The 27752-nt window shown below is 33.4% G+C and overlaps 4 protein-coding genes across 7 annotated transcripts; 2 read left to right on the top strand and 2 right to left on the bottom strand.

Annotated features, from left to right (window-relative positions):
- The first annotated feature begins 1514 nt into the window (after positions 1 to 1514).
- Positions 1515 to 7376, top strand: LOC106780362 (calcium-transporting ATPase, endoplasmic reticulum-type). Of its 4 annotated transcripts, none has more exons than XM_022776966.1 (9): positions 1515 to 1623; positions 1701 to 1796; positions 2140 to 3645; positions 3745 to 3866; positions 4546 to 4824; positions 4941 to 5324; positions 5768 to 5877; positions 5957 to 6185; positions 6487 to 7376. In XM_022776966.1, exons 3-9 carry the CDS (start codon positions 2160 to 2162, stop codon positions 7045 to 7047), a joined length of 3171 nt encoding a protein of 1056 aa, XP_022632687.1. In that variant the 5' UTR covers positions 1515 to 1623; positions 1701 to 1796; positions 2140 to 2159; the 3' UTR covers positions 7048 to 7376. The 4 variants fall into 4 exon arrangements, with proteins under 4 accessions (XP_022632687.1, XP_022632686.1, XP_014524131.1 ...); XM_022776965.1 differs by having other exon boundaries at positions 1701 to 1882; XM_014668645.2 differs by having other exon boundaries at positions 1517 to 1796.
- Positions 7377 to 7485: 109 nt separating this feature from the next.
- LOC106780347 (pentatricopeptide repeat-containing protein At5g08510) lies at positions 7486 to 9825 on the bottom strand. The gene is made up of 2 exons (XM_014668624.2): positions 8763 to 9825; positions 7486 to 8323 (listed from the first exon to the last, which is right to left on the bottom strand). The coding sequence occupies exons 1-2, from the start codon at positions 9816 to 9818 to the stop codon at positions 7721 to 7723; spliced, it is 1659 nt and encodes a 552-aa protein (XP_014524110.2). The 5' UTR covers positions 9819 to 9825; the 3' UTR covers positions 7486 to 7720.
- Positions 9826 to 10740: 915 nt separating this feature from the next.
- LOC106780357 (U-box domain-containing protein 44) lies at positions 10741 to 17119 on the bottom strand. The gene is made up of 5 exons (XM_014668634.2): positions 16894 to 17119; positions 14493 to 15866; positions 13542 to 13845; positions 12652 to 13139; positions 10741 to 12278 (listed from the first exon to the last, which is right to left on the bottom strand). Exons 2-5 carry the CDS (start codon positions 15714 to 15716, stop codon positions 11283 to 11285), a joined length of 3012 nt encoding a protein of 1003 aa, XP_014524120.1. The 5' UTR covers positions 15717 to 15866; positions 16894 to 17119; the 3' UTR covers positions 10741 to 11282.
- Positions 17120 to 25879: 8760 nt separating this feature from the next.
- Positions 25880 to 27752, top strand: LOC106780327 (ras-related protein RABA3). The gene is made up of 2 exons (XM_014668602.2): positions 25880 to 26351; positions 26968 to 27752. Exons 1-2 carry the CDS (start codon positions 26074 to 26076, stop codon positions 27422 to 27424), a joined length of 735 nt encoding a protein of 244 aa, XP_014524088.1. The 5' UTR covers positions 25880 to 26073; the 3' UTR covers positions 27425 to 27752.

The raw sequence follows: 27752 nt of genomic DNA, 5'->3' as shown, positions 1-27752 counted from the left end.
ATGTATCAGTCAAAACTTTCATAAATTAAACTTCCCATCTTTTTACTTTTTCTATTATTTTCTCTTTAATATAAATAAGATTAAATATTTTTTAGTACTTAAATTTAAACATTAAATTGGATTGTTTTAATCTAAAATTTAAAAATTAATAAATATAATCTTTCAATTCAACAATATGTTAACCAATATTTCAAAATAATATTTAAATATGTCTATAAATAATTCAAATATAAAAGTTGAAGTTGAAGTTTAAAAACTAATATCATATTTAATCTACAACATTGGAGTTTTTTTTGGAAGACATTGGAGTTCATAAAAGTCAATGAAACTTATTTTAGTTTCTAACGTTAAAAATACACAGAGACAATGTGGTTGGTCATCTTTGTAGAATGCAAAGCACGAAACACGATAGACATCATAGATAGAAAAGGAAAGAGGAAATTACATGGAAGCTTCCACACTCAGAAAGTCTTATATCTGACAATTAGGTTTGGTACTACCAAATGAGGTTGTTGGAAAAAACTATAAAAAGAACTTTAAAAAGAAGAGAAAGCATAGAAAAAGAAGAGCCTATTATTATGTTCAATTCATTTTTCATTTTTTATTTAATATAAATCTTAGACTTAAAATTAAATTTCTAATCCTTCTTCAACAAAAAAATTCTTCACAAGGAAATCATTTCCAAGAATAGTCTATCAATTATTCATGATCACCTGTTCATACCAACTAACGATAATCACAACATGCAAATGAACAGTTATCTGTATTTGCTATGAAACGTGGTTGGTATAAAGCTGTTCTGATTATAATTACAGTGAAGTTGCCACTTGTCATAATTATGACATTAACACCTAGCCAACACCCTAGCACCAGTGTCTTTAAAGTATAACAGATAATATAATTGCATCCAAAAGAGCTTTTAATTTTTTTTTTCACGTTTCAAGCTATCTTACAAGTTACTATGATTTAGATCTTCAACATCAAAAACCTAAAATTTACATATTTCAAGAGAACAACGTATACATTTGAGAAAGTTAAGGGTGTTGTGTGGTTGTTGTTGGGCTTCCCACTATCTGCAGACACCGCGTTTGTTCACCAACCTTCTCTCACCTTAGACATTATTGTTCTTTTCAATTTTTTAATGATAGTAATGTTAGCTGATCTTGAACTGTTAATATTATCTTCGTTTTCAATCAATATTCTCATTTATGATATCTTTGACGAATCAGTAAGCAACTAGTATGAGTGTTACACAAAATATGCATCCAAGTATAATTATAATACCAAATAATGTATTTAAAGCAGAGTGTTATTGTATGGAATCAGATATAGAGACAATCAAATTTCAAAAATGTGGAACGTTGCAGTTAATAAATGCTGTTTTTATTTACAATTAATAAATACTGTTAAGGAAAGTCAAAAGCAGAAAGTGGGTTTGTGCAGTTCATTCCAACTCACACACCCCTTTAGAAAATTCTAAAGTAACTGACTGGACTTGAGCACTGGTTATAAATTATATTGAAAAGAAGAAGAATTTTTGAGGCATCAGATTCTAAAATTCTCTTTCAGAGATGGGAGTTTCCTAACCCCACAACACCACAAAACAAGACAATTTATCCAAAGGTGTGTTCAAAGACAAGACTAATTGACCAGTTACCAGTCCTCAGTCGTCTTAACAACTTCTGTTTCTTGGACGACAGGATTTTCATCCCCCAGCATCTTTGGAAAATTCCAGGCCTTAGCTTTGCTTGGTTTCCAAGCTAAGACAATTCAACGTTTGTCTGCTTCTTGTAATGGTACAAAATTTGCTTTTTTCATCTGTTACTTAACCAAACATCTTGCTTCACCATGCACTTTATGCTCTCTGTGTGTGAGAGATAAGGTATGCAATTTGTCTTGATTTGATGCTCTCAAAATGTTTTTCATGTACCATAATGCCCTCATAATATGTCTTCTGCAAGCACTTTGTCAGTTTACTTCCTGAAAAACAGGAAATGCTTTTTTTTTTTCCCTTCATGTGATTTTGTCCAAATTGACATGGTTGAGATTGTTTTGTAGTGTTTACCTTATTGTGTGTGATTTTTTAATATGATGTAGGACATGGTTTCGTTTTGTTACATTTTTAATGTATAATTTCAGTGGTGAATTTGGACAAGCTCATGAAGGTTCCAATGGAGGAAAAACCATTCCCTGCATGGTCATGGTCTGTTGAACAGTGTTTGAAAGAGTATGGAGTGAAACTGGACAAAGGTCTGAGTACTCATGAGGTTCAGAAGCGGCGCGAGAAGTATGGTTGGAATGAGTTAGCAAAGGAGAAAGGGAAGCCGTTGTGGGAACTAGTGTTGGAACAATTTGATGACATGCTGGTTAAGATACTTTTGGCTGCAGCCTTCTTATCATTTCTTTTGGCTTATTTTCACGGAAGTGACTCTGGGAAGTCTGGATTTGATGCATATGTGGAGCCACTTGTGATCATTTTGATTTTGGTCCTTAATGCCATTGTTGGAGTTTGGCAAGAGAACAATGCTGAGAAGGCTCTTGAAGCCCTCAAAGAGTTGCAGAGTGAGTCTGGGAAAGTGTTAAGGGATGGCTATTTTGTGCCTGATTTGCCTGCTAGAGAGCTTCTTCCTGGTGATATTGTGGAGTTGCATGTTGGAGATAAGGTCCCCGCTGATATGAGAGTTGCGGCTTTGAAAACCTCAACATTGAGGGTTGAACAAAGTTCTTTAACTGGGGAAGCAATGCCAGTTCTCAAGGGGACAAGTCCTGTTTTCTTGGAAGACTGTGAGTTGCAGGCTAAAGAAAACATGGTATTTGCAGGCACCACTGTTGTCAATGGGAGTTGTGTATGTATCGTTATCACCACTGGAATGGACACTGAAATTGGAAAGATACAGAAGCAGATACACGAGGCTTCTCAAGAGGACAGTGACACCCCTTTGAAGAAGAAGCTGGATGAGTTTGGTAACAGGCTTACCACTGCAATTGGTCTAGTTTGTCTCATTGTTTGGGCTATCAACTACAAGAATTTCATTTCTTGGGATGTTGTGGATGGATGGCCCTCAAACGTAAAATTTTCATTCCAAAAGTGTACCTACTATTTCAAAATTGCTGTTGCCCTTGCAGTTGCTGCAATCCCTGAAGGCCTTCCTGCTGTTATCACAACTTGTTTAGCACTCGGTACACGGAAAATGGCTCAAAAGAATGCAATTGTGAGAAAGCTTCCAAGTGTGGAAACTTTGGGATGTACTACAGTGATATGCTCAGACAAAACTGGCACTTTGACAACAAATCAGATGGCCGTGACACAGTTCTTTACTTTGGGAGGGAAAACCACTGCTTCTCGACTCATTAGTGTTGAAGGCACAACTTATGATCCCAAAGATGGGGGAATTGTTGATTGGGGATGCTACAACATGGATGCTAATTTGCAAGTCATGGCTGAAATATGTGCTGTTTGTAACGATGCTGGGATTTACTTTGATGGTCGCCTTTTTAGAGCCACAGGTTTGCCTACCGAAGCTGCTCTCAAAGTGTTGGTTGAAAAGATGGGAGTTCCAGATGTGAAGTCAAGGAGCAAAACTCGTGATAATGCACAACTTGCTGCAAACAACTTGATGGATGTCAACACTGTGGTGAAGTTAGGTTAGCAAATGGACTCAACTTTTATGAAAGGTGAATAAATTGTCGAAGTGCTGTAGTGCCATGAGTGTGACAAAGTATTATTTAATTTTTGTTGTACAGGATGTTGTGAGTGGTGGAATAAAAGATCCAAAAGGGTAGCTACGTTGGAGTTTGATCGCATTCGGAAGTCAATGAGTGTTATTGTTCGTGAACCAAATGGTCAAAATCGGCTTCTTGTCAAGGTGACTTCATCTGATGCTTTATCACTACTTTGGCTTTTATCAAAAGAAGAAAAATGATCAACAGTTGTTTGACCTGAAGCTTATCACTATGCACTGGAAGTTGTATTCTTAAAGACAAAAATGTACTAAAGTGACTCAAAATATGACCTTTCAGGATTTTAGCATGTTTTACTAATATAAGTAGAGATGACAAGTGAAATTTACTAATACAGGTAGAAATGGAAAGGTTAACATGATTTGACTATATTTCCAAGTTCGGCAAAAAGGGGCCAAAAGGGATTTGTGTGTGATGCTGAGCCTGATTTTTGAATTCTTATGATTCAAATTTTGACAGGATCTTTCTTGTTTCTTGTTTCATACATTTTTTAATGATTATTACTTTCTTAGCGTGAGGCTAGTATGCTATCTTTACTTTTCTTATATTTTCAATTGTCGGAGTCACATACATTTTCAGTTTTCACTGACTTTATGCCTTTTGATTTTGTCTCACCAATTCTTAACTTGTGGGGTATGTTTCAATAGGTAGAAAGATTATATTTATCTAAGCTAATGGTAAATTGTCTCCTTGTGTAAATTGATGGTTGTTTTGGTATTCTCTATTCACAAACTGTGACCTTTTCTTTTAGTGTCTGGTTTCATCTACTGCTGCTTTTTGAGTTTTTAAGTAGTTGAATCACAGGGCGCTGTTGAGAGTTTACTGGAGCGTAGTTCACACGTCCAACTTGCTGATGGATCTCTGGTTCCAATAGATAATCAATGTAGAGAACTACTTCTTCAAAGACTCCAGGAGATGAGTTCGAAGGGATTGCGTTGCTTGGGTTTTTCATACAAAGATGAATTAGGAGAATTTTCAGACTATTATGCTGATACTCATCCTGCTCACAAGAAGTTGCTTGATCCAATTTACTATTCATCCATTGAAAGTGATCTAATTTTTGTTGGCATTGTTGGCTTAAGAGTAAGTTTGTGTCATACATTACCTATGGATCAATCAATGAATCAATCATCACTCTTTTGTCATGCAACATTTTGAGGACATCCATTTAGTTCACAATAATTGTCTTGATCATTCAGGATCCTCCTCGTGAGGAAGTTCACAAAGCAATCGAGGATTGTAAGGAAGCTGGCATTAGAGTTATGGTAATAACTGGAGATAATAAGTCAACAGCAGAGGCTATTTGTAGAGAAATCAAATTGTTCTCTGAAGATGAGGATCTCAAAGGGCAAAGTTTGACTGGTAAAGAATTCATCACTCTTCCTCATTCAGAACAAGTTAAAATATTGTTGAGACCTGGAGGAAAGGTTTTCTCCCGAGCTGAACCTAGACACAAGCAAGAAATTGTTAGACTACTGAAGGCAATGGGGGAGATCGTTGCAATGACTGGAGATGGTGTGAATGATGCACCTGCACTTAAGCTAGCCGACATAGGGATTGCCATGGGCATTGCTGGGACAGAGGTAACAACTTTTGCTTTAGTGGAGTGCAACTTTGTTTTATGTCAATGTCATCTAATAGGTCTACGTTTCTTTCCTTTTTTCTGGTGTGGCATTGAATTTATGTGAGTATTGTCATAATTGATTGAAATCTATATTGACATGAATAAAACAAACTTAGATACAATTCTGTAGGTATTTTTGGTACTGTTTTTCAATTAAAGTTGAAGTTTCATCTCCGTAATTAGTGTAAAAAGGGTTTGTATTAAACGTGAACATAGATTATGGAGGTGAAATTCTAGTTCTAATCGGATATAAACATAGTATATAAGGTCTTTCCAATTTCTATTCTTTGGAAACATCAGCATGAAGTGTGAATCGTACATTGAATAAGAACAAGTTGAGATCTGAGACGTGTCTTCTTGAACTTTTAGCATTCTGATTATTTTTCCCACTAAATCCTGCAGGTTGCAAAAGAAGCATCAGATATGGTGCTTGCAGATGACAATTTTAGTACCATAGTTTCAGCTGTAGCTGAGGGTCGTTCTATTTATAATAACATGAAGTCATTTATAAGGTATGTCATTTCTCTTGGTATTTCATCTTAAATTTGATTTATCTAAAGTAGTCCTTCACATTTGTTCAATCTTCTTCAGGTACATGATATCATCCAATGTTGGGGAAGTAATATCCATATTCTTGACAGCTGCATTGGGGATCCCAGAATGCATGATACCAGTGCAACTTCTATGGGTGAATTTGGTTACTGATGGTCCACCTGCAACAGCTCTTGGTTTTAACCCTGCTGATGTTGATATCATGCAGAAGCCACCTCGCAGAAGTGATGATGCATTAATAAGTTCTTGGGTTCTTTTCCGTTATCTGGTAAATTTTGCTTGAGTCTCTTCAATTTAACAAACAACTTTGCATATTAATGCTCAAGTCTATTCTCATTCTGTACAACACTTATATCAATTCCTTAAATGCTTTTTGCGTGTTGATCTTAAATCAGAATTTGAGTTCCTCACCTTAAATACAAACGTTTGCAATACATAATATTGAGATAAAACTTTAATTCTATTTAAAGATTAATACCAAATTCATCAAACAAATTACATCTAACATAGTTTAATTTAATTTAAACTATGCGTTTATCACACTGTAACCAAGTTAATGCTCGTTTCAGGTAATTGGTTCCTATGTGGGACTAGCAACAGTTGGCATTTTTGTTTTGTGGTACACTCAAGCATCTTTTCTTGGAATCAATCTTGTGAGTGATGGTCACACAATTATAGAATTCTCCCAACTTCGAAACTGGGGGGAGTGTCCCTCATGGTCTAATTTCACTGTTGCTCCATTTGATGTTGGAGGAGGTCGCTTGATCACCTTTTCAGATCCTTGTGACTATTTCTCAGTTGGCAAAGTAAAGGCCATGACTCTCTCTCTCTCAGTCTTGGTGGCAATTGAGATGTTTAACTCTTTGAATGCCCTCTCAGAAGATAATAGCTTGAGGAAACTACCACCTTGGAGGAACCCTTGGCTTTTGGTAGCCATGTCAATATCATTTGGACTCCATTGCCTCATACTCTACACTCCATTCCTTGCAGAAGTTTTTGGAGTTATTCCTCTTACTTTTAGTGAGTGGTTTATGGTCCTTTTAATATCAGCACCTGTTATTCTTATTGACGAGATTCTGAAGTTAGTAGCGAGGAGTCAAAGGAGGTTGACAAAAGAGAAAAAGGCATGAAGTCTTGGGTACGTGACCACTATAGAAAGCAATAAGACCAGATGAAGATTGGATGATAAATGACGTGTCAATCCAAATTCTTTGATACATTTATTTTTCTGACTTTAGGGAAATTAGAGTTTCATTAGTTTCTGGTACGAAATTTGTCACTATTTATGATCATTGTAGTAAATATATTGTATAAACATTTTGTTCAATTGCTCTTTTACTTTTTTCCTTTGAGAAAAAGCTAAATGCTGAGTCAAAGGAAAAAAATAAAAAAGAAAGTTCTATCTATGTTTTGGTGTTCAACACTACAAGAAATATATTAAAAAGTTTTTGCCTTTTTAGCATGCTTGCAGAAAAATGCATATTTTTGTAGGTTAGCATAATACCTAATGATGGTTACAATACAAGTCAGGGATTAAATTGATGGATCGTTAACATTAGGAACTAAAATGATATATGGGTGCTAATTTCAATGATTGAAATTTGTTTTTCAGAATACTAAAATAATCAATTATTATAATTTTAAAACTAATTTTACAGTCTACACTTTTTTTTTTACCCATTTGCTTGCTAGTATTAAAAATTGCTTACATGTAAAAAGACGTTTGGTTGGCCGAAATGTGAATGGAGGAAAATTTCAGGGTTGCACCTTTGCCATATCCACTATGAATCGAACTCTTTATAGTTAGTTGCTAAAATCAAGATCCAAATGATATTCAAATGCACTTCTATTAAGATTTATCATTTCATAAACTCCATCAAGCAAGGCAACAATTTCGTTGCTTTTAGGATGTGATCTATCTTCCACAATGAACTTATGCAGTTGACCTCCCTCTTCAATGAAACTGTGTCCTGCTGACTTTGTAATTTGGCTGCCCTTCATGACTTTCCTGAGCTTTGCAACTCCATCCCATTGGCCAGCTGATGCATATATGTTGGAAAGAATAACATAGTTCCCAGGATTCCAAGGCTCAAGTACAAATAGAGACTCAGCCGCAATCTCAGCCAGTTCCACATTCCCGTGGAAGCTGCAAGCTCCCAATAAAGCCCCCCATATCACTGAGTCTGGTTTCATGGGCATACTTTGTATTACCTCATAGGCTTCTCTCAATAGGCCGGCACGGCCTAGGAGATCAACCATGCATCCATAGTGCTCTAGTTTGGGAATAATGTGGAAGGGTGTGGTCATTGACTTGAAGATATGTCTGCCTTTTTCAACCATGCCTCCATGAGTGCATGCCAAGAGGAGCCCCACAAATGTCACATCATCAGGTGAAGTTCCTTCCCCCTGGCATCATCAGTGACACAGATACACGTAATTAGCATCATTTACAACTTCTCAAGGCTGAAAACCACTGCATGGGTGTTTGGAACTGTGTGCGTAAGCGGATTCACATAAAATAATTTCAGTATCACATTGAAATACGAATTAATGTGATTTTAAGTAAATGTTCAAATGTTTGGTTCAGCGTTATAAAATGATTCTGAGTCCACAGTTTATTTTGAATTGAAACAAATTTAAGTATTTTTTTTCTTTTTTTGCATTAGAAAAACAAATTTATACTGGCTTTTACAGTAAGTGCAACATTACCAGTTGCATCTTTCACGTCATTGCATGTTAACGTAAGGTACGGACACGGTTCCAAACACATGGTGCCTTAAAATGGTTTACTATTAATATGATATCTGTGAAGGAAATAAATAAGAAAACCGGCCAAGCTGCTTACCAGCATTTGATCATAAAGCTCAAAGGCCTTGCAACATTGTCCATGGACAGCCAAACCCATGATCATTGAATTCCAAGAGCACAAGTTTCTGAACCTGCCAATCTCATTGAACACCCGCCAAGCAACATCAATCTTACCACATTTTGCATACATCTCCAATACAGCATTGCTCACATATAAATTCTTAAAGAACCCATTCTTCCTTGCGTATGCTTCAACCCTCTGTCCAATCTCCAATGCTCCAAGATTTGAACAAGCTGGCAAAATGCTTGCCAAGGTTACTTCATTGGGCACGATGCCTTTCTCCTTCTCCATCTTCAGGAACAACCCCAAAGCCTCACCAAACCGTTTGTTTCGCGAGTAACCAGATATCATGGTGGTCCATGACACCAAATTCCTTTTAGGCATCAATCCAAACAACTCTAACGCTCCCTCCATATCACCAAATTTTGCATATCCATACATCATAGCATTCCATGTGGGCACCCCTCTTACAGGCATTTCATCAAACAATTGGCGGGCCAGTCCCAACATGCCCACTTTGGAATACATATCAAGCAAAGAAGTGGCTGCAAAGAGGTCAGGTTCAAAGCCTGATTTGGTGAAATGGGTATGGAGCATTTGGCCAAGGGAATGGGAAGATAGGGCAGTGCATGCAGAGAAGAGGAAGTTGAAAGTGTGTTGGTTTGGTGCGAAGCCATGAAGGCGCATTTGGTAGTAAAGGGAGAAGCATTGGTGCTGGTGTTTAGGATGGGAAGAGTAGGCTTGAATGAGCTTATTGTAGAGAAAAAGGGTTGGCTTTGGGGAATGATGCAACACCATGTGTGCATAGTGAAGGTTTGGGATTTCAAGTAACTTCTCAATGAGGATTTTGGTTTGGTCTATGCCATTTCTTAGAGTATAACCATGGATTTGCTTCACTTGCCTCATAACATCACAACTATTTATGGGTTTGTGTCCTTCAAATGTTGTACACTTGAAGTTCTGTGTTGTCTCAGATAATCTCACTTCTAAAGACAGTTTGGTTGGTTTACAAAAGCAAGGGTCAAAATTCATTTTTGAGAACGTTCAGGTTTCTAACGGTTAATGGGATTATCCATAGCTTTAAATTAGGGTTAAAAAGAGTGTAATGGTTTTTTAAAAATACATTTATGATTAGGATTTTGTAATTTAAATTTCAAAGGATCTATAAAATATAAAATTGGTAGTAGAAAATCACTCATCCAAACTAATAGGAAAAAAATAATTGAAATTGAAAAAAGAACATTATACTATCTCTACTGATCAGATTGGAAGAGTTGAGAAATATTATATACTTGGCTGAATTTTTTGTCATGAAAATGATATTTATACATGCAAAATTCATACCAATTAAATTAACAAAATAATAAATATGATTTTGAATGTCAAATTATTTATTTATAGTCTTTTTTAGATCTCAATTAAATACAACCTTATTTTGTTACTCTCTAAAAAGTTCTTGATAGTTTTAATTGAATATCACAACTTTTTTTAATGATTAAAATCTTGTTAAACACTGTAAAACAAATTAAAAAATATTGAAATCTCAATTTAATATATCTCCTTTGATCTCCTACAAAGTGAAAATATCTATAAAATATATCTATATTTATACTTTAAAAACGAATATGCTTTAAGACTTCAATAAATAAAATTTTACATTAATTTTTAAAAACATATACTATCAGTATATTCTTTAAATATTAATAATTTTAGAAGTAACTGTATCAAAATATAAACATCACACAACTTACCTGTTGCAATGCTGCAGTGATATTATAGCACAATTTTCATTATAACATCCAAAAGGAAAAACCAGTTATACTCTGGTGTAGACTTCAATTTATTAAAATAAATCTTAAGAACAATTTTATTTAAATGCCACTTTTCTAAGTTGACTTAAAATAAGACATGATACCAGAATAACACTATAGTAGTCACCATATATAAGATGATAGCAAAGAAGAGATGATGATAAACATCTTCACCAAGTAAGAAGAATCAGAAAGAGTTCAATAGCAAAGAATGCAATTATTCCCGAAAGGTTTATTTTGTATTCCTTTTACACCAAGCAATAACAACAATCAATCTCCAAATGTACAATCTATATTATCTGAGACGTTTAATATAGGCCTCAAATAAATCCCTGCATGTTCAATATGGTGCTGCTTCCTTGACACAATAACAGTCCAAACTGAACCTGTGCCACATTGGTTCAAGGGCTAAAGGACATTCACGAGAACAAGCCAAGTTTCACACTTGTCAAGGTTCTTGGCAGAATGGCTACAAGAATGATGAGGAACACCATGTGGGGTTCTCATGGTAGGTGAAACATCATGGTATTACACTGAGGAAAGCAGTTATGTCTGTTAAAAAAGCACAGGTTGCATTTCCTGTCGAAGCATGTAGTTGATGTCAGGCACAGATGCATCAAGAGAAGGCTATTTCACATGGTTAAGCATAGCTTCTCAGTACACTAACTTGCACCAACGTTATTCTTTAGAAGTATGAAGATTGATCATGAAGTACGTTCAACTGTGCCAATATTCTAGCTGACATGGATCTAACACTACCATTACCTCTCTGAGTCAAATCAACCAGAGGCATTTGAGCTGAGGCTCCATACTTCTGTTTGAATTCGACAAGCCGGAAAATCCTTTCCAAAGCATTTAGAGACTTCTCTAGCAAGCCAGGGGAGTGTGAACCAAGATATTTGATTATGAGTGGTATGGCATTTGCATCTGCAAGCACTTTACTACCATGCTGCAGTCTTTCACCTTCTATCAATGTTAAAAGGGCATCCAAAGAAGCTTCACAAACTCCAGGATCAGGCTCCTCAAGAGTTCTTGTAAGTGGTCCCACTGCATTGGCCTCCAAGAGACAAAATGATGATTTGACTGAGCATATTCCACCATGAACCATGCAGCCAATATCAGCACGAGCTGAGAAACACCATAGTCCTTTGCGCTTTGGTATTGGCCTGCTTAGCACAAATGAGCTTCTAGAAAATTGAGCAAGACACTGTGCCACGCGTTGTTTTGTCAAGGTGGTTCCATTTTCAAGCAGTTGCACCAAAACAGTTATGATTCCTGTTTCAGCTGCACTTTTTTGCCATTCCAAGTTTTTTGGAACAGTAAAACGGCAAAGGGCACCAATGGCATTCTCAACTAAAGTTCTCCTTTGATGATCCCTGTCTTTCCCATCTTGGACACAACTTTTAATGATTTCCAGTGCCCCAGCATCCAGAAGCCATCGAGTTATCTGGTCAGTTTCTGGAAGATAGCATATAATTCCCATGGCAGAAAGTTTTTCCTCATCATCAGATGAAGATTTTATGATCCGGAGTAGAGTATTGATACATCTCTGGTTCACGCTCTCCTCTATGATGGCTTCATCACAATTCTCCACCAAGCAAGAAAACAACTTTACAGCACTTGCTCGTAGGTTTTGGTTTTCATTCTCGCACAGTTGAACCAATTTTGGAACAGCTGGGTACTGTTCATAAATAAGCAGAGTAATTCTGTTATGGTAAATGCAACAAAAATTGGAAAATAGTCCCAACATTTGGATAAGAAACAAGTGAAGGAATGACATAACAGCAGTATTGATGCACAACTAGACATCTTCAGCATGACAATAGATATTTGTATAACCTACTAATATATTATTGATGTAAGATCTCCAATATTAGTCCTAACACATCTTCATTTGAAACCAAACAATCCCAAAGGAATGATAACATAAGCATGGGAAGAAAGTGGGATGAAAAGCCATTCAACTGATACCTATTTAGAGGACTGGTGTAGTGATTAAACAAAAAAACATTTCTAGATGCTGTAAGTGCACTCGGTCTCAGTAAGATTCATACCTCTTTTAGTTTGGTTCTGATACACGAAGCCGAGGGTGTTTGACACAAGGCATAAAAGGTCTGGATAATGTTCTGTTGCACAACAGGCTCTGTGACATTAACTAAATTGAAGAGATTGAAAACATCATCATCAGAATCTAACAATAAAACAGGTGTTTGAGAGTCCTGAGAGATAGTTGATGCAGCAAGTTGCATGATTATGGTTGTTAGATCTTCCCACAAACTTGCAGTGTATATGCTTTGGTTGAAAAGAAGGTTAAGTAGTGGCCGTGCAGCCCCCTGTCTTATCATTTCCTGTCCATTTTTCTTTGAATTGGATAAATTCTTAAGAGCTTTGATAGCAACTGTTTTCACCTTAAGATCATTGTGTAAGAACATGTCTAGAAGAGGAACCAGTACACCACCATCAAACAAGGACTCTCTATTATGGTCATTTAACTCCATTTCTGCTAAAGTTTTGGCCATAATCATCTTTACATCTTCTGGTCCTGTACAGAGAAAGCGAGAAACGGATTATGTCAAAGGCTTGTTCTCACATAATCACCCTTGTCCTTTTTTAGCCAACATTTATATTGATTATAGTATCCTTAACTATAATTTATTCTGTAAAACCCCAGAAAATGATATTTTAGAAGTGATGATAGTTTTAAAATAATGAAACTCGTTTATAACAAAACTATTTATAATTAAATCATTTAATATTAAAATAACCGAGTCTCACTATTTTTAAACTATCATCATTTCTAAAATACCATTTTCTGTATTCAGTTCTTAGAAACTTAATAACAAAACATCACATATTTTCTTACTCTATTAGTTGTACAAGATAAAAAAATCATTTGTAATTTGAATATCAATACACTAACTCCAGTGTAGGTTAAAGGATAAACCTGTGGAAAGACGCTGCAATAAATGCTTGAAGTAATTTACTTTTGTCATCTGAATAACATTCTGATCAGAGTATGACAGATTCTCCAATAGCTCCGTTGCATCTCTAGCAGCTTGATTGTCATCTCCACTAGACATAGTCACCAATAGTAGTATGCAACCTTGAACTTTTCCAATGTGTTCAAGTGCCAAATCATATTTGGACAATTCAAGCAGCAATGCTACTGCTAACTTCCTTTCCACTGTATTACGTCCAAGAGACCGAACAATTGATTCAATTGCACCATCGGCGGTTGAAATTTTTACCTGCAGAAAGAAAATTCAATAACATGGCTGAATGTCCATTTTGAAGTCGTGTTGATTTCAATATGAAGTAAAGCGGCATTTAAAAAGTAAGTATAAGCAATCAATCTTTTAGACAAAAGATTAATTATGCTGAGAAGAATACAAGGACGAAAGCTAGCTAATAGAAGACAGAGGACCAAGAAGTACAACATGGTCAAAATTCTAGATACCATTGTGTTGAAAATGATTTTTTCAATTCACAGGCTCATTATTATGGTAGTGGATAAAAATGATTCTAACCAATTAGTCATAAACAAAAGTTGTATAAAAGAAGAAGATATCACCTTCAACTAAAAGAAAAAATGAATTTATGAGTTTTTCTCTTTATATATTACTGGTCTTGTTTTTTTCTACTTAATGTGAGACTTGTAACTCACTTGAATTCCTAACTTGTAGAATTTAGCTTACAAGGAAAGTGAGAGCTATAGGTCCATGTTATTGAGAAGCTTGAATCACTTTTAACCAAAATTTCTAGAATAAACTTATTTTATTTAAAAAATTGCTCTCATTGATGAATATATATCTTTAGATAGCCAAATACTGAAAGTAGCAAATTTGCTATGCAGCTTGTTAAAAAATGAAGAAGCAGGGAGTGCCAAATATTATACCTTAGCTTCTTCACTATCCTTTGCCAGCATGCCAAGGATGGAAAGAGAATGTCTTCTTATATCACGGTTTCTTGATAGAGTTTGAATGAGAGTTAGGATGTAACCCTCCAGAATAACCCATTCCCTGTGTTGTTCTTTTTCTTCACACAAATTCTGAACAATTTGCAGATCATGCAGCACTTCATCATCATTTCCAGACAGGATTTTTTCTTTCAATGTAGCAATTGTAATCATTGTATTTCTATCCTTCCACTCTTGTATGGATCGTTTCAACATTTTGTTAGGTCTCAAAACTGATGTGTCCAGGGGAATCAAGGTCAAGGGGCACAATTTATTTCCTTCTGCGAACCACTTTTCTATGGCACTTCTCTCAAATGTCTGTCCAGATGAAATTTCAACAGGATCCACCATAACATCCTGGGTGATGGGGCAATAAAATGACTGCAAAGGCTCCAATATTTGACTACCCAAAGATTGGCGTTTGGCAAAGTATCTGAGTTCCTTTTCCCTTGGTGATGAAGCTGCATCAGCCCTTTCCAACAAAGCAATGATTTGATCCATCTGCATAGCTTCAGCTAACTCCTTCCTATCCCGGGCCTTTTCAATTTCACTCTTAAACTCTTCAAGTTCCAACTTTATTGTTGACCTCTCATTCCTAATCCCAACAGCTTCAGCTATGAGAAGTAGCATTTTGTTTGCATGGGAACGATCAACATTATTTTCTCTAATCCCTGAGTCAATTTTATCTAAAATCGCTTCTTCATCTAGAGCTTCTTTAAATCCAGATGTCTGCATGCTGTCACATAGCTTCTCAATATCTTCAACTATTCCTGAAGAAAGACCTGTTGTGGCTAAAGGAAGAAGACTAAGTGCCCAACTCAGCTGTTTTGTGTGATCCTCTATCTTCTTAGCAATGGACCTGCAGTTCATTAGTAGATAAACCTTGCTCTTCTTGCTGCACTCTTCTGCTAGTACCTTTGCATCTTTAATTTCTTTATTCATGGTCTCAATGGCTTTGTTGAATGACTCAGAATCACTGACTTTTCCTTTCTTCAACTCTTCCAAGACAGGCTTAATTCTTTCCATGTAAGCACCAAGTTCATTAAAACTATCCTTTTTCACAAGAACATCTTTAGCAGTAACTACAAACTCAGCAATGGTCTCTACAGTGTGAGAAATGGCAGTTCCAGTAGAACCAGAAGATAAAAGATCTACAACCATCATCGTGCAACACAACTTAGGCAAGGAAATAAAACCCTTTTCCTTCCCATGAAACAAGAACACAGTCACTATTGTTGGAAGAAGGGTAGCAGAAATTTCCCAAAACTTCTGATAGATACGCTTCCATACTCCTTCCAATTCAATTCCAAATGCCTAAATTTGATATCAATATATTAAAAAAAGAAGATCTTATCAGATACATTTACCAAATATTTTATACATCGGACTAATACTGAATTTATAATAAGTAAACAATCAAACAAGTCCCAAAAAAGTAGTGTCGGTCAAATTACTTCTCGAACAGGAATTATGTTTTGAGGTTCTTGAATGTGCATTTTTCAGTTAAATAACTCCCTACCTCAAGAACCCTATAAACTAAATTGACCAAAGGAATACACATTACTAACATAACAAATAAAAGTATATTCCATCATCCAGAAACAATCATGAGGGATGCTATATCTTTCAGAGACCAATTAATGTATCTAGTTGGTTTGTGATGGTATATTATTATGAAAGAAGAAATCACAGCAAACTTGGATCAAATATCAACAACCTCTTAAGATGTTATAAAATAAGTCACATTTCTCAGTTTAGTTTCTTCAGCACAAACATCAGATTCTGGACCTGGCATCTTGCCCAACTAGTTGTAAGGAAGAAAAGAAGAGAAAATTCAGATGAATCAAGAAGCTAAAAGTGCTTTGACTACATTCAATAGAAGTTGATGTTTTCCAATTTGCAATATTCAAAAGAAGAATGCATATGCCATTATAAATTTGGAGAACTGTGTCCAAGAAGGGTACAGTTGACTTGACTTATTGACACCTCTTCTCTTCCATGTACTCGTACGATGACAAATACTGCCATTCCAAATTATCTTTCTCCATTAACATTTTCTCAGTTCCCTAGCCAAAGAAAAAGACAAATTCATCTCCCGAAAGCTAGCTCCCCCCACCCCTTCTATAAGAAAAACTACCCTTTTTGGTTAGCCAACAACACCAATCTCAAAATAGCAAGGACTCACTAACTACCTGCAAGTGAACAAAGTATCTATCTTGTGCCAAAAACTTCAGGTAAACGAAAGGTCAAGAAAGCTAAAAAAAAGTGGGATGACCCCATTGACATATATGTTCTGATTTCTTGAACAAGCAACAAGGGAAGAGTCAAAGTCAACAAATACCTGAAAGAGCCATGAAAATTGAGGAACCCAGTTTCAGCAAAAGCAACTAAACTTCCCTGAGAAACTAGATCCTATGACAAAAGCTGAGATTACAAGCTGAAAGAGGTTGTGTTGTGTTGTGTTGTGTTGTATTTGTATGGTTTCCATCCATGTGTTTCTCTTCTATCACCACACAAGACCTCTCTTGTCTAAGTCTAGGGGACTTTTCCACCCATCCCAAGCTTACCTGGCATTGTTTGACCAGACACAAAGTAAAGGTTTTACCATTACAATTATTATATTACGTTATATAACATTATAATATGTAATCTATGCATAAATATAAAACCATAAATACCGTGTAACAGGGTTTTCGAAGAAATTCCCTTCTGACCATGATGGATAAGCCTTTGAAATATTGTCCGTGTCTGCAATAGTGCTGAAACATTGTAAGAAATTCTGGTATTCACCTCAGATAAATATGATGCAGACTATTTAAAAAGGTACAATTTTTTATAATTTTTTTTAGTTTTAATTAAATAATTTTGTTATTCGAAGAAATATGTAATCATACAATCTCAACCACATAATTTCTTACCTTTAAATCCTCAACTTTTAAAAATTTAATTTTCTTACTTAGAACATAGATACATAAACAAAAAAACACGTGTTTTTATCTTACTGCTATAAGATTTTTTTTCTGCAGAATGATGAAAAAGGATTATGAAACAAAAATGTCCTCGTTACTGTCATATTCCATGCTCATAATATGAATAATGACTTTTATTTCGTAAACTTGGGGTTCCTACAAGATCAACGTTAATGTATCAATTCTCTGTAGTAAACAGAAATACAGATAGAATAAATTAAAAAAATATGCATACACGAGCTGATGACATCATAGAGACTTTTAGATCAACTCGATTCTATCAGAAAATTTAGTGACAGATATTCCAAAAGGATTTAAAACTAATAAATCATACACTATTTTCATCAAATGTTTTATCAAAATTATTGTCTTTGTTTATCGAACAGTTTTTAAAAGTTAAAGTGTATTTGTAATTGTTCTTCTTGTTTGGTTTAAAAAGTATACAGAACTTTTTATTAAAAATAAATTTTATATATATCTAATTCATTATATTATTCTTAGTTGATTTGTAAAAGTACAATACTCGAAAAGATTATTTAATGATAATTGATTATCGTATTTGAGGCATACATTACATATATATTAGGTTATTTAACTTAATCAATTATGGAATGAAATAACCCATTATTTGCAATGCATCACTTTTACAATTTACAAAATATAACACAATCAATTAACGTGTTGTTAAATATTTTTTAGAGATATTTTTGAAAAGAAAAAGTTATTTACGCGTCAAAACTAATAACATTCATTATATACAAATGTTTAAAAACTAAACTCTAACGAATTTTCAATTTTCAAAATTATTTGATAATCGATATATGAATTTAATTTAGTTATATAATAAAATTGAAATAAAAAATGTTTTGATCAGCTTTTTTCTTTTTCTAAAAAAAATTGTATTGTAAAATCAAGTTGCTTGCTGTGAAAGTTTGAGACAACAACATGAATTCAACATCCATAAAACTTAACTTTTTAAAAAAAATTGTCAGTTTTATATACTTATCTAAATGTATCCTGATAATGTGATGCAATGATAATATTATATTAAGGTTTAAACCTCTTTTTGTCCCAAAAATGTAAATCTTTGGTCCCTAAGTTATAAAAAAATGTATCAAATGAGTCATTTTTTAACTTGAAATACTGTTTTTAGTTGTTTCTTAACAACTGCTACATCTTTAGATTGCTCTGATTTGTTTCTTAATAATAAGAGTAATTTAGATTGCTTTTTGTATTTTGACCATTAACATCAAAAAAGGACTCATTTGATACACTTTTTATAACTTAGGAATCAAAGGTTTACATTTTTAAAAGCATGGACTAAACTGAACATCCACTCATAACTTAGGGACCAAAAAGAGGTTTAAACCTTATATTAATGTTGTATATCCAAAGTCACCTTGTTGAATTATTATATGTATACTTTTAAGGATTTTTATCTCCTTTTGTTAAATATTCACTAGTTCAATGAGGTAAATGGTGAGATCAACTATAGTCTCAATTAGTGTGTTTAGCTTGGTTACTACTTTAATGAAACAATCAATGAAATATGTAGATAGTTATGTGAATTAATCCAATGTTAATTCTTTGAGGACGTGCGAATACTTAATTGGAAAATTACATTACCTTTGGTGTGTAAAGACTGACTTGGTGATGTACACATCTATGTGTTTATATAGATCGATAATATCATTAGATTGGTTAATATTGTAAATTTTCTAGTGGTAAGGTTGTTTCAAATTAATGTTTGCTTAGAAGGAGTTTGAATAGAGCGTAAATTTGCGTAAATTTGTGTTTGAAAGTCTTTTTGCTAATATGTTTATTAAACGATAATAAGTGGTCGAATAATGGTTTTATAAAGAAGTTCATTTCACCTAACTAACATAATTAGCTTGAGGTCTACCTAAAAGCTCTATGGCACATCCTAACTAGGATTATTTGATTATTTTTCCTTAATCCATTATTTATAGTGATCTTCCCATAGTTTTGCCGCCAATTTCATATCTTTGAGCTTCTTCACTAACTCTAACTCCTTGATTATCAAAACAACAATTTGAACTCTCTTCGTATTCAAAGCATTTTCTTCCACACTTACCTTGTCATGGGGTATAACAATTCGATGTAAAATCTTTAAGGGCTTCATCCACTTCTTTTGTCTCACACATAACTCTCTTTTATTAAATAAATATTTCAAGTTCTTATGGTCACTAAACAACTTGAATTGATGAGATTCCAAATTCAATTGATTATATGTAAAACTTAGAGAATCTTTATTGAATGGTTGCCAAAATCTTAAGCATTTATCGAATGATGTGTGCAAACATGTTAATCTGGAACATATAAACCTCTATCAAACTTAATTATACATGATGTCACCTTATTTGTCTAATATGCACCCTCTCAGTTTTGAAAACTTTTTTGTAAGCACAAATAGTGGTTGTAATATTGGTGAGTTGGATAACTTTCCAAAGCTTCATGGTTCATTATCAATTATGAATTTGGAGGAGACGGGGACTTAAGGAACACAAAACTACTTAAAGCATCGAAGTTCATATAGAAAGATAAAAATATGATTGATAAGTTACAACCACATTGATATTTGGAAAGACTTTGCACTGGAAAATATGGTGACAACTTATTTCCTTCATACAAGTTCTCTAAGAAAATCTGCAAACTTGCAAACCCTTATCGTACGCTTTTTCGTAGACAAAATTGGAAATTCTTATTGTACAACTTTTTATGTACAAAATTACAAACTCTTTTAGACATTTTTTTTTAACAAAATAATATCTTGCAATGACGTGCAACTATCCAAGTCCCCTATACATCCAAGATACTTATTAAGTCAAGGCTAAAGCATCCTATGTCGTCTATTCTAATCTTAACTTGAGACAAGATATGGTTGCACAAATATTTTGGCAATATAACATTATAATTCCTAAATTAGGTTTACAATATAGATGGTGTCTCCAAAGTAGAACCAAAACCCTAAAATTATATCTTGCACCAAATCCTAAAAATCCTATCTTGCTTATCATGTGGCACTCTAACTTTTAGAAAAGCTCTCCATTCCTAGAGTTCCATGTGGAAAGTCACTCTAGTAAAAGTTTCCTACTAGGAAAATGACACATGACCACTACCTTTGTAAGAAAATTCTCTGCTAAGAGCTTGCCATGTAGAAAGTCACTTTAGCAAAAGTTTCCTACTATGAAAATGACATATGCCCACTACCTTTGTAAAAAAATTCTCTGCTAAGAGCTTTCCATGTAGAAAGCCACTTTAGCAAAAGTTTCCTACTAGAAAAATGACACATGCCCACTACCTTTGTAAGAAAACTCTCCATTAAGTTTTCTATGTGAAAACCACTTTAGCAAAAGTTTCCCATTCAGTAAATGATACATAACCACTACCTTTGTAAGAAAACTCTTCTCTAAGAGCTTACCATGTGGCCACCATGTCTCATGTTGGACACCCTTCACCAAGGTAGGGTTGCAAAACTAATCACCCAAGATTAGCTTAAGTTAGACACAAATATTGCCCTACAACTTAAACAAGATTGTTAAAAAATCCTATACTACTTGGTCCTTAATAGAAGGCCTAACAAGAAATCCTACACTACTTGACCCTTAATACAAGGTCAAAATACACCTAATATACTAGAGGTGCTCCATGATGGCCTAAGAGAAAGATTTTTGCTTCACCTTGCATAGATGACTCTAGTTATTCTTGAATGTTCTTGGACCATGACTAGGAGGTATGCCGCCAAATAATAATTTCACAACAATAAAGAACTTACAAATTAATAACTCTTTGTATATATTGTCTAATATAATTTTGTTAAGCAAATCACTATCAAGCTTCATATCCATGACATGACTTTTATTTATTGCAACACAATGTGTTATATCCCTTGCTTTTACTTGCATTATGAAATATATATGCTCTCTTGTTGGTGTCTAATCATTGGAAAGTGTTTTGGAACCTAGAATAGGATAGAACAACCAAGAAGATTGTTTCTAGACATAGACTAAGACTCTTGGTCATTCTTGACATCTTTTCTTAATGCAAATATTGTGTTTGTACCCCATTTCTTGAGTTTGCTTAATTCCTTTTTGAGTTCGACAACCCTTTTGTATATGATTCTCTTACACTTTGAATGATTGTTGGTGTTAGTTATCATGCAATTTGGAAAAGTTCAACTTGATCCACGGTGGGAACCAAATATTCATACAAGGGTCAAAATAACTATACTAAACAAATATTTTTCTAGAGTTTAAAATCCTTTTTGGTACTTGATTGAGATTTCTCTTTTCTTCAACTAAAAGAAAAAAAATGAAATTATTAACAGGAAAAATCTGTCAACTATCACAAAAGTCTATTGATAAATCAAAATTACTAATGACCTATCGACGATAAAAAAATATCAGTAGAATATTCGTCGATAAATTTTATTGGTCGATAAAAAATTCTATCGGTGACATAAATCTATTAGTAATTAGTGACGTATTTTGTTCATTGATAAAATTTATCAACAAAAGTCATAATTTTGTTCGTTTTCCTCCTTCTCATTTCCTTTGTCTTTTTCTTTTATTTTCTCCTATACTCCTCTCCTTTGGCTTTGTTGTTATAGGTATTGCATCTTTCTTCTCCTCCTTCTCTTCTTCCTCATTTTTCTCCCACTACCGTTATCACCATGGCTTCCATTGTCAACATCACTTCTCTATCACTGAACTATTAGTCTCTTGTTACTACTACCTTTGTCGTCTTCTCATCCTCCTCTTTCTTCCCCCCCTTTTTTTTTCTTCTTACTCGTCTCTCATTAATTTATAAACATATTTTCTCAAATTTGACTTATATTTTATCAACAAATTTTCAAAAACTAAATTACCAATGAGTGTTTAAAAATATTTAGTTATCTACATATTTAACCACGAAATGATCAAATTTCAAAAAAAAGAAAAAACTTTGTCAATAATAAAAATTGTAATTTAGTGACAATTTTTACCAACATATTCGATATCTTCAAAGAATTTTATTGATAATTAATATTTTGAAATCTGCTTAAAAAAATTTGTAATATATTTGGTTTTACTAAATGATTTGTTTCCATTAGTAAAATTCCATCAACTTTGAACATCAATCAAGGGTATGCAAAAATATCTTAATACTTAGTAAGTTGAGATATGCATGTGAAATAATATATATATGTAATAAATAATACATTCTTGACATCTTCACTTCTATTAAAAATATTTTTAATGAACTTTTATATTATATAGGTATTGATCATGTGTTGAATATGGTCCAAGAATTTGTGTTGCTAAAAAGCAAGTATAGAAGCCCAAAAATGAAAAGAAAAAGGAAGACTTAAAAATAGTTGGTGGAGGAAGAAACGTATCTGGCGTCACTATCTTTGTCGACAGTGCAACCACAGCTATATGATTCAATGAGACTACCCCACTCTTTTTCATCTTTCTTCAAACAATTAACTTTCATTAACCAAAATTAATTTTCTAAAAATCTCAAGATAGTATATTCTGTTACTCCTTCAACAAAAACATAAAAATAAAACACACATAAAGCTAATATAATAATATAATACACAGAAGTAGGTTAAATTAAGATAACATGATCGTGTAGATATATATATATATATATATATATATATATATATATATATATATATATATATATATGCTTACTCCTTCCCACAAACAACAGTTCCAATAGTTCCATTTATAATAGGATGCATGCAACTATAGCAACATTAATTATCATAACATCCAACACAAATAGGCAGAGAACAGAACCTTAGTAGGACTTCCTTGTTTAGAGTAATGATACGTATTTATGTTCATTTGATATGTAATATAAGAATAAAATAATTATAAATAAATAAATTTTGTATTTTTTTAAAAAATGAATAAAATAAATATAAAAGATTTATGAAAGTCAAAATATCATTTTTCTTTTGTTTTTAATTGTAGAAGTCCTCCTTTTAAACTCGTCTTTGTGGGCCAATCTTGTATAAGATTTATATTTATTTATTTTTTAATGAAAAAGCATTGAGAGAAAGAAAACAAAGAAGGAATAGATTGAGGTAAGAAATAATACTGAATTATATGGTACATTATAATATATGAGAAACAGGAAAAGTTAAAAACAATATAATTTAATTGATTTATTGGAATATAAATTATTTGAATAGTACATTTACCCGTTTACTCTCAGTTTATATAATTTTAAGTATATATAGGACTAAAGTAGTCACTATATATTACGTTAATTGTATGTTAAAATTATGAAAGAAATTTAAACTTTCTAACTATTGATTTTAAGATGAAATTTTAATAAAAAATTATGAATGATATAATAATATATGTAAGTTATATTGTTGTTAATTTCTAAAATATCATGGATTCCAGTGAAAGAGGAGTCAATTTCTTTAAAGAAATATCAAATTCAAGTCTCATAAATGAAAAGAAAACAATAACATTATTTATATTTAATGTCATTTGGTCAATGTACATTAATTAGCCAATTTTTAACTATATGTTAGAAAGATGGTGTAAATAAGTTAGTTAGGATACTTGGCCACGTCTTTAAAATGATTGTTGTAATCTACTTAAATGATGCGTCTTCCATGATTAACAAAAGGGAAAAATGTATTAATACATTAAGAAAAAGCAATAAAATTTCATCACGTTTTTCTTTTTTCTTTCAGTTTTATATACACTTTGTGACAATAATAAATAAATATGGTGGATATTTACGTATAAAATTTACTATAAATAATTAATATTTACAGTAAATTATTCGATACATAAGGATTAATTATTTGGTTTAAACCTTTTTTTAGTCCCTAAGTTAAGTTCTGATGTTCAGTTTAGTTCTCGCTTTTAAAAATGTCAACTTTAAAATTTATCAAATCAGTGCTATTCGTTAACAAATCACAAGTTTTTCATTAAGTGATTTGTTGTTCATAACACCTTCCGTTAACAAATCACAAAATATATTGGATACCTATGTATGAAAACTTGTGATTTATTGTTCATTAAGTGCTATCATGAGGACTGATTTGATATCATAGGGACTAAAATTGACATTTTTAAAAGCGGAGACTAAACTGAACATCAAAACTTAACTTAAGCACAAAAAAAGTTTAAATCTAATTATTTTTTATTAGTAAAAAATAAACACATTCAACCGTGACGTAGTCTTAACAATGTTAAAGGATCTAAAACTAATAAAAGAAAAATACTAAAATATACAAAGAAATTACTCATTTAAAAATAAACGTAAAATTTGTAGATTAGAGATTAAAATATAAAATATGGACACACCAAAATTAAATACACACATGCTTCGTATTCTCTCAAACCATACCTACCACTCCCAACAAAATGGTACATGCCGTACATAAATTCAATGAGTCTTCAATTTTCGGGTCTATAGTTAATAGTTCCGTTTAAATTTTCCATGTAATTAGTTTCTAATAAAGAATAAATTGGTTTAAATATAACAGATATTGCCAAGAATTAGGTTTTGAATTATGCTTAATTATTTCTTAATCTTATATTTTCTTTAATAAACATAATCAAAGATTTATTTCTTAAAATTTATTGAATAAAAAAGTGTTTGAAACCCTCCACAACCAAAACCACTCTTAAAATGTCTAATTAGGGATACTGTTATATAAACTGTCGGTGAGAAAAATTATGCATAAGCCAAAGCAGTATAGTGTCGGTTTTTACGTTTCACTTTAAGATAAGATATTTATCATATTTTTTATAATATTTTAATATTATTTACGTGTTATTTTATAATTAATCAAAAATTATTTTAAATTCATGGACAAACGTTTCAAAACACATTTTTGAGCGGCCAAACAGATTCTTGCTTCTGATAGAACATCTTTTAAACAGAAAAACAAACATGTTATATTAAGAAACCAAATCATCAAAATCTGGTAGGGCCATTTGCAAGAACAAAATCAATCAATCATATATATATATTAGAAAAAGAGAAAATTGAAAAGGGAAAAAGAAATCGTGGAAAGAGGATTCACCAATCCTTGGATTGCGCCTTGAATTAAGATCAAAGTAATCTGAAACAGTAGACACTGCAAGCATTCAAAAAATTCATGATTCCAGGTTTCCTTAACCTGAGGCAGACCACCATAGCTTTTTAGTTAATGTTTGATTAATTTATATTTATGTTTCCCTTTTGGAGCAAAACCATATGCTAAGTAGCATCTCATAATGTATCATCAGCATAAGGCATTAGGACAATAAAGTTCAATAATAGTGCCACATAATATTAAAAAGTGAGACAGAACTGGACCCCATTTTCTTGCCTATACTTTCCTGCCACTGCTGATTCTACATTGGTTTCCTGTTCTTTTTCTTGCTTCAACTCACCCCATAGACCAATAGTTTATACTGGGTTGATTCGTTTTGCTGGGGAAGCATAAAGCTAAGATTTTTGGCAAGGAAGAAACAGGATCACATTGACCTTTCTTTTTCTCAGGGTCTTCCTTCTATTGAGAGAAAATGAACCAAGAAATGAATGGGGTTGAGGCTGAGAAGCAGCAAGAGAATGGAAATGGGAAAATGGGTTATGATGTGCTGGAGAAAATAGACTATGTGTTTAAGGTGGTGGTGATAGGGGATTCAGCAGTTGGCAAGACTCAAATACTGTCAAGGTTTGCAAAGAATGAGTTTTGCCTTGACTCAAAGTCCACCATTGGTGTTGAATTCCAGACCAAGACTGTCACTATTAATGCCAAACTCATCAAAGCTCAGATCTGGGATACTGCTGGCCAAGAAAGGTTCATCACATTCTCTCTCACTATATACCTCTATCTATATAGCTCATTCATGTTTGTGTTTCATTCTTTCTCCACTTTTATGCTCATTTTGCTTTGAACTAATGGCTGGACAACATTGAGTTTCAATGATGATACTGTACTGATTCAAATGTTATTATACTATGGATTATTCAACGTGATACCAATTTGACTTAGAAAACACACATGGCCAAAAGCACATGTTCTTGACTTTTGTTTTATAAGTATTTCATTTTCCTAAATTGGGTTCCAAAAGTCACATTAAGGTTCAACATAAGGGGTCCTAAATAGACAGCTAACGGTTTTGGTAAAATGTAGAATCCTATGAATTAAAAATTGAAAACTGTGTGAACTAATGATAAAGGAAAATGTTATGGAATGAGGTAAATGAGGAAGGAAAACATCTTGAAGCTGTTGTTTAATAGATCAGGAGCAAAACACAAAAATAAACTAGACTCATGGATGATGATTCTCTTTTATGATACTCAACAGCATATCAGTAGAATATACCTATAATATAAGATATGATCATTCTGTTGCAGATAAATTGTTTCCTATTTAACATACAATGTGGTTGTAAAATTTGATGGTGATATAGGTACAGGGCTGTAACAAGTGCCTACTACAGAGGTGCATTAGGGGCAATGCTGGTGTACGACATGACAAAGAGGACATCATTTGACCATGTTGCGAGGTGGCTGGAGGAGCTGCGTGCACACGCAGATAGCTCCATTGTGATCATGTTGGTTGGTAACAAAGCTGACCTTGTGGAGCAGAGAATGGTGGCAACTGAAGATGCAGTGGAGTTTGCTGAGGACCAGGGTCTCTTCTTCTCTGAGACTTCAGCTCTCAGTGGTGACAATGTGGAGAGTGCATTCCTCAAGCTGCTAGAGGAGATCAACAGTGTAGTGTCTAAAAAGGCATTGGAATGTGGTTGTGGAAAGGTCAATGGTGACAGCAATTTTGCCTCATTCAAAGGAACTAAGGTTGATATACTCTCAGTTCCTGAATTGGAAATCAGTGAGATCAAGAAATTGTCTTCTTGCTCTTGTTAATATTGCTACTGAGATTTTAGACAGTGTATTTGATTTTAAGTTTGGAAAAAAGAACACAGTCATATATATATATATATATATGCTTAGTGGTGGTGAGTGATGAAGGATAAATAGATTCAGTAGCTATTGCTTTCCATGGTAATTGTTGAAGAGTAATAGTTGTTCAGCTGGATCAAGATTATGAATCATTACAGTTATGGAACATTTACTAAAAAAATGTACTGATAGACATTTGGAATGTTGTCTCAAATATAAACAGATATATGGTATTTATTTGGAACATTCACCTAAGATGTAACTTCTGTAATGGAAATTTGTTTTATGTTCT

This window comes from Vigna radiata, unplaced genomic scaffold, assembly GCF_000741045.1.
Source record: "Vigna radiata var. radiata cultivar VC1973A unplaced genomic scaffold, Vradiata_ver6 scaffold_179, whole genome shotgun sequence".
NCBI classification, from domain to species: domain Eukaryota; kingdom Viridiplantae; phylum Streptophyta; class Magnoliopsida; order Fabales; family Fabaceae; genus Vigna; species Vigna radiata.
Note: the sequence above shows the minus strand (reverse complement) of the source record. Positions and strands in the feature narration are given on the sequence as shown.

Excerpts from the sequence above, each read along its gene's own strand:
- LOC106780362 (XM_022776966.1), top strand. The coding sequence starts at position 2,160 with ATGAAGGTTCCAATGGAGGAAAAACCATTCCCTGCATGGTCATGGTCT. Across the intron at positions 3,867-4,545 it reads AAAATCGGCTTCTTGTCAAG|GGCGCTGTTGAGAGTTTACT; the intron begins GTGACTTCATCT and ends GTTGAATCACAG. Across the intron at positions 5,878-5,956 it reads AACATGAAGTCATTTATAAG|GTACATGATATCATCCAATG; the intron begins GTATGTCATTTC and ends AATCTTCTTCAG.
- LOC106780347 (XM_014668624.2), bottom strand. The coding sequence starts at position 9,818 with ATGAATTTTGACCCTTGCTTTTGTAAACCAACCAAACTGTCTTTAGAA. Across the intron at positions 8,324-8,762 it reads AGCTTTATGATCAAATGCTG|GGGGAAGGAACTTCACCTGA; the intron begins GTAAGCAGCTTG and ends TGATGATGCCAG.
- LOC106780357 (XM_014668634.2), bottom strand. The coding sequence starts at position 15,716 with ATGATGGTTGTAGATCTTTTATCTTCTGGTTCTACTGGAACTGCCATT. Across the intron at positions 13,846-14,492 it reads AGGATAGTGAAGAAGCTAAG|GTAAAAATTTCAACCGCCGA; the intron begins GTATAATATTTG and ends TTCTTTCTGCAG. Across the intron at positions 12,279-12,651 it reads TCAGAACCAAACTAAAAGAG|TACCCAGCTGTTCCAAAATT; the intron begins GTATGAATCTTA and ends ATTTATGAACAG.
- LOC106780327 (XM_014668602.2), top strand. The coding sequence starts at position 26,074 with ATGAACCAAGAAATGAATGGGGTTGAGGCTGAGAAGCAGCAAGAGAAT. Across the intron at positions 26,352-26,967 it reads GATACTGCTGGCCAAGAAAG|GTACAGGGCTGTAACAAGTG; the intron begins GTTCATCACATT and ends ATGGTGATATAG.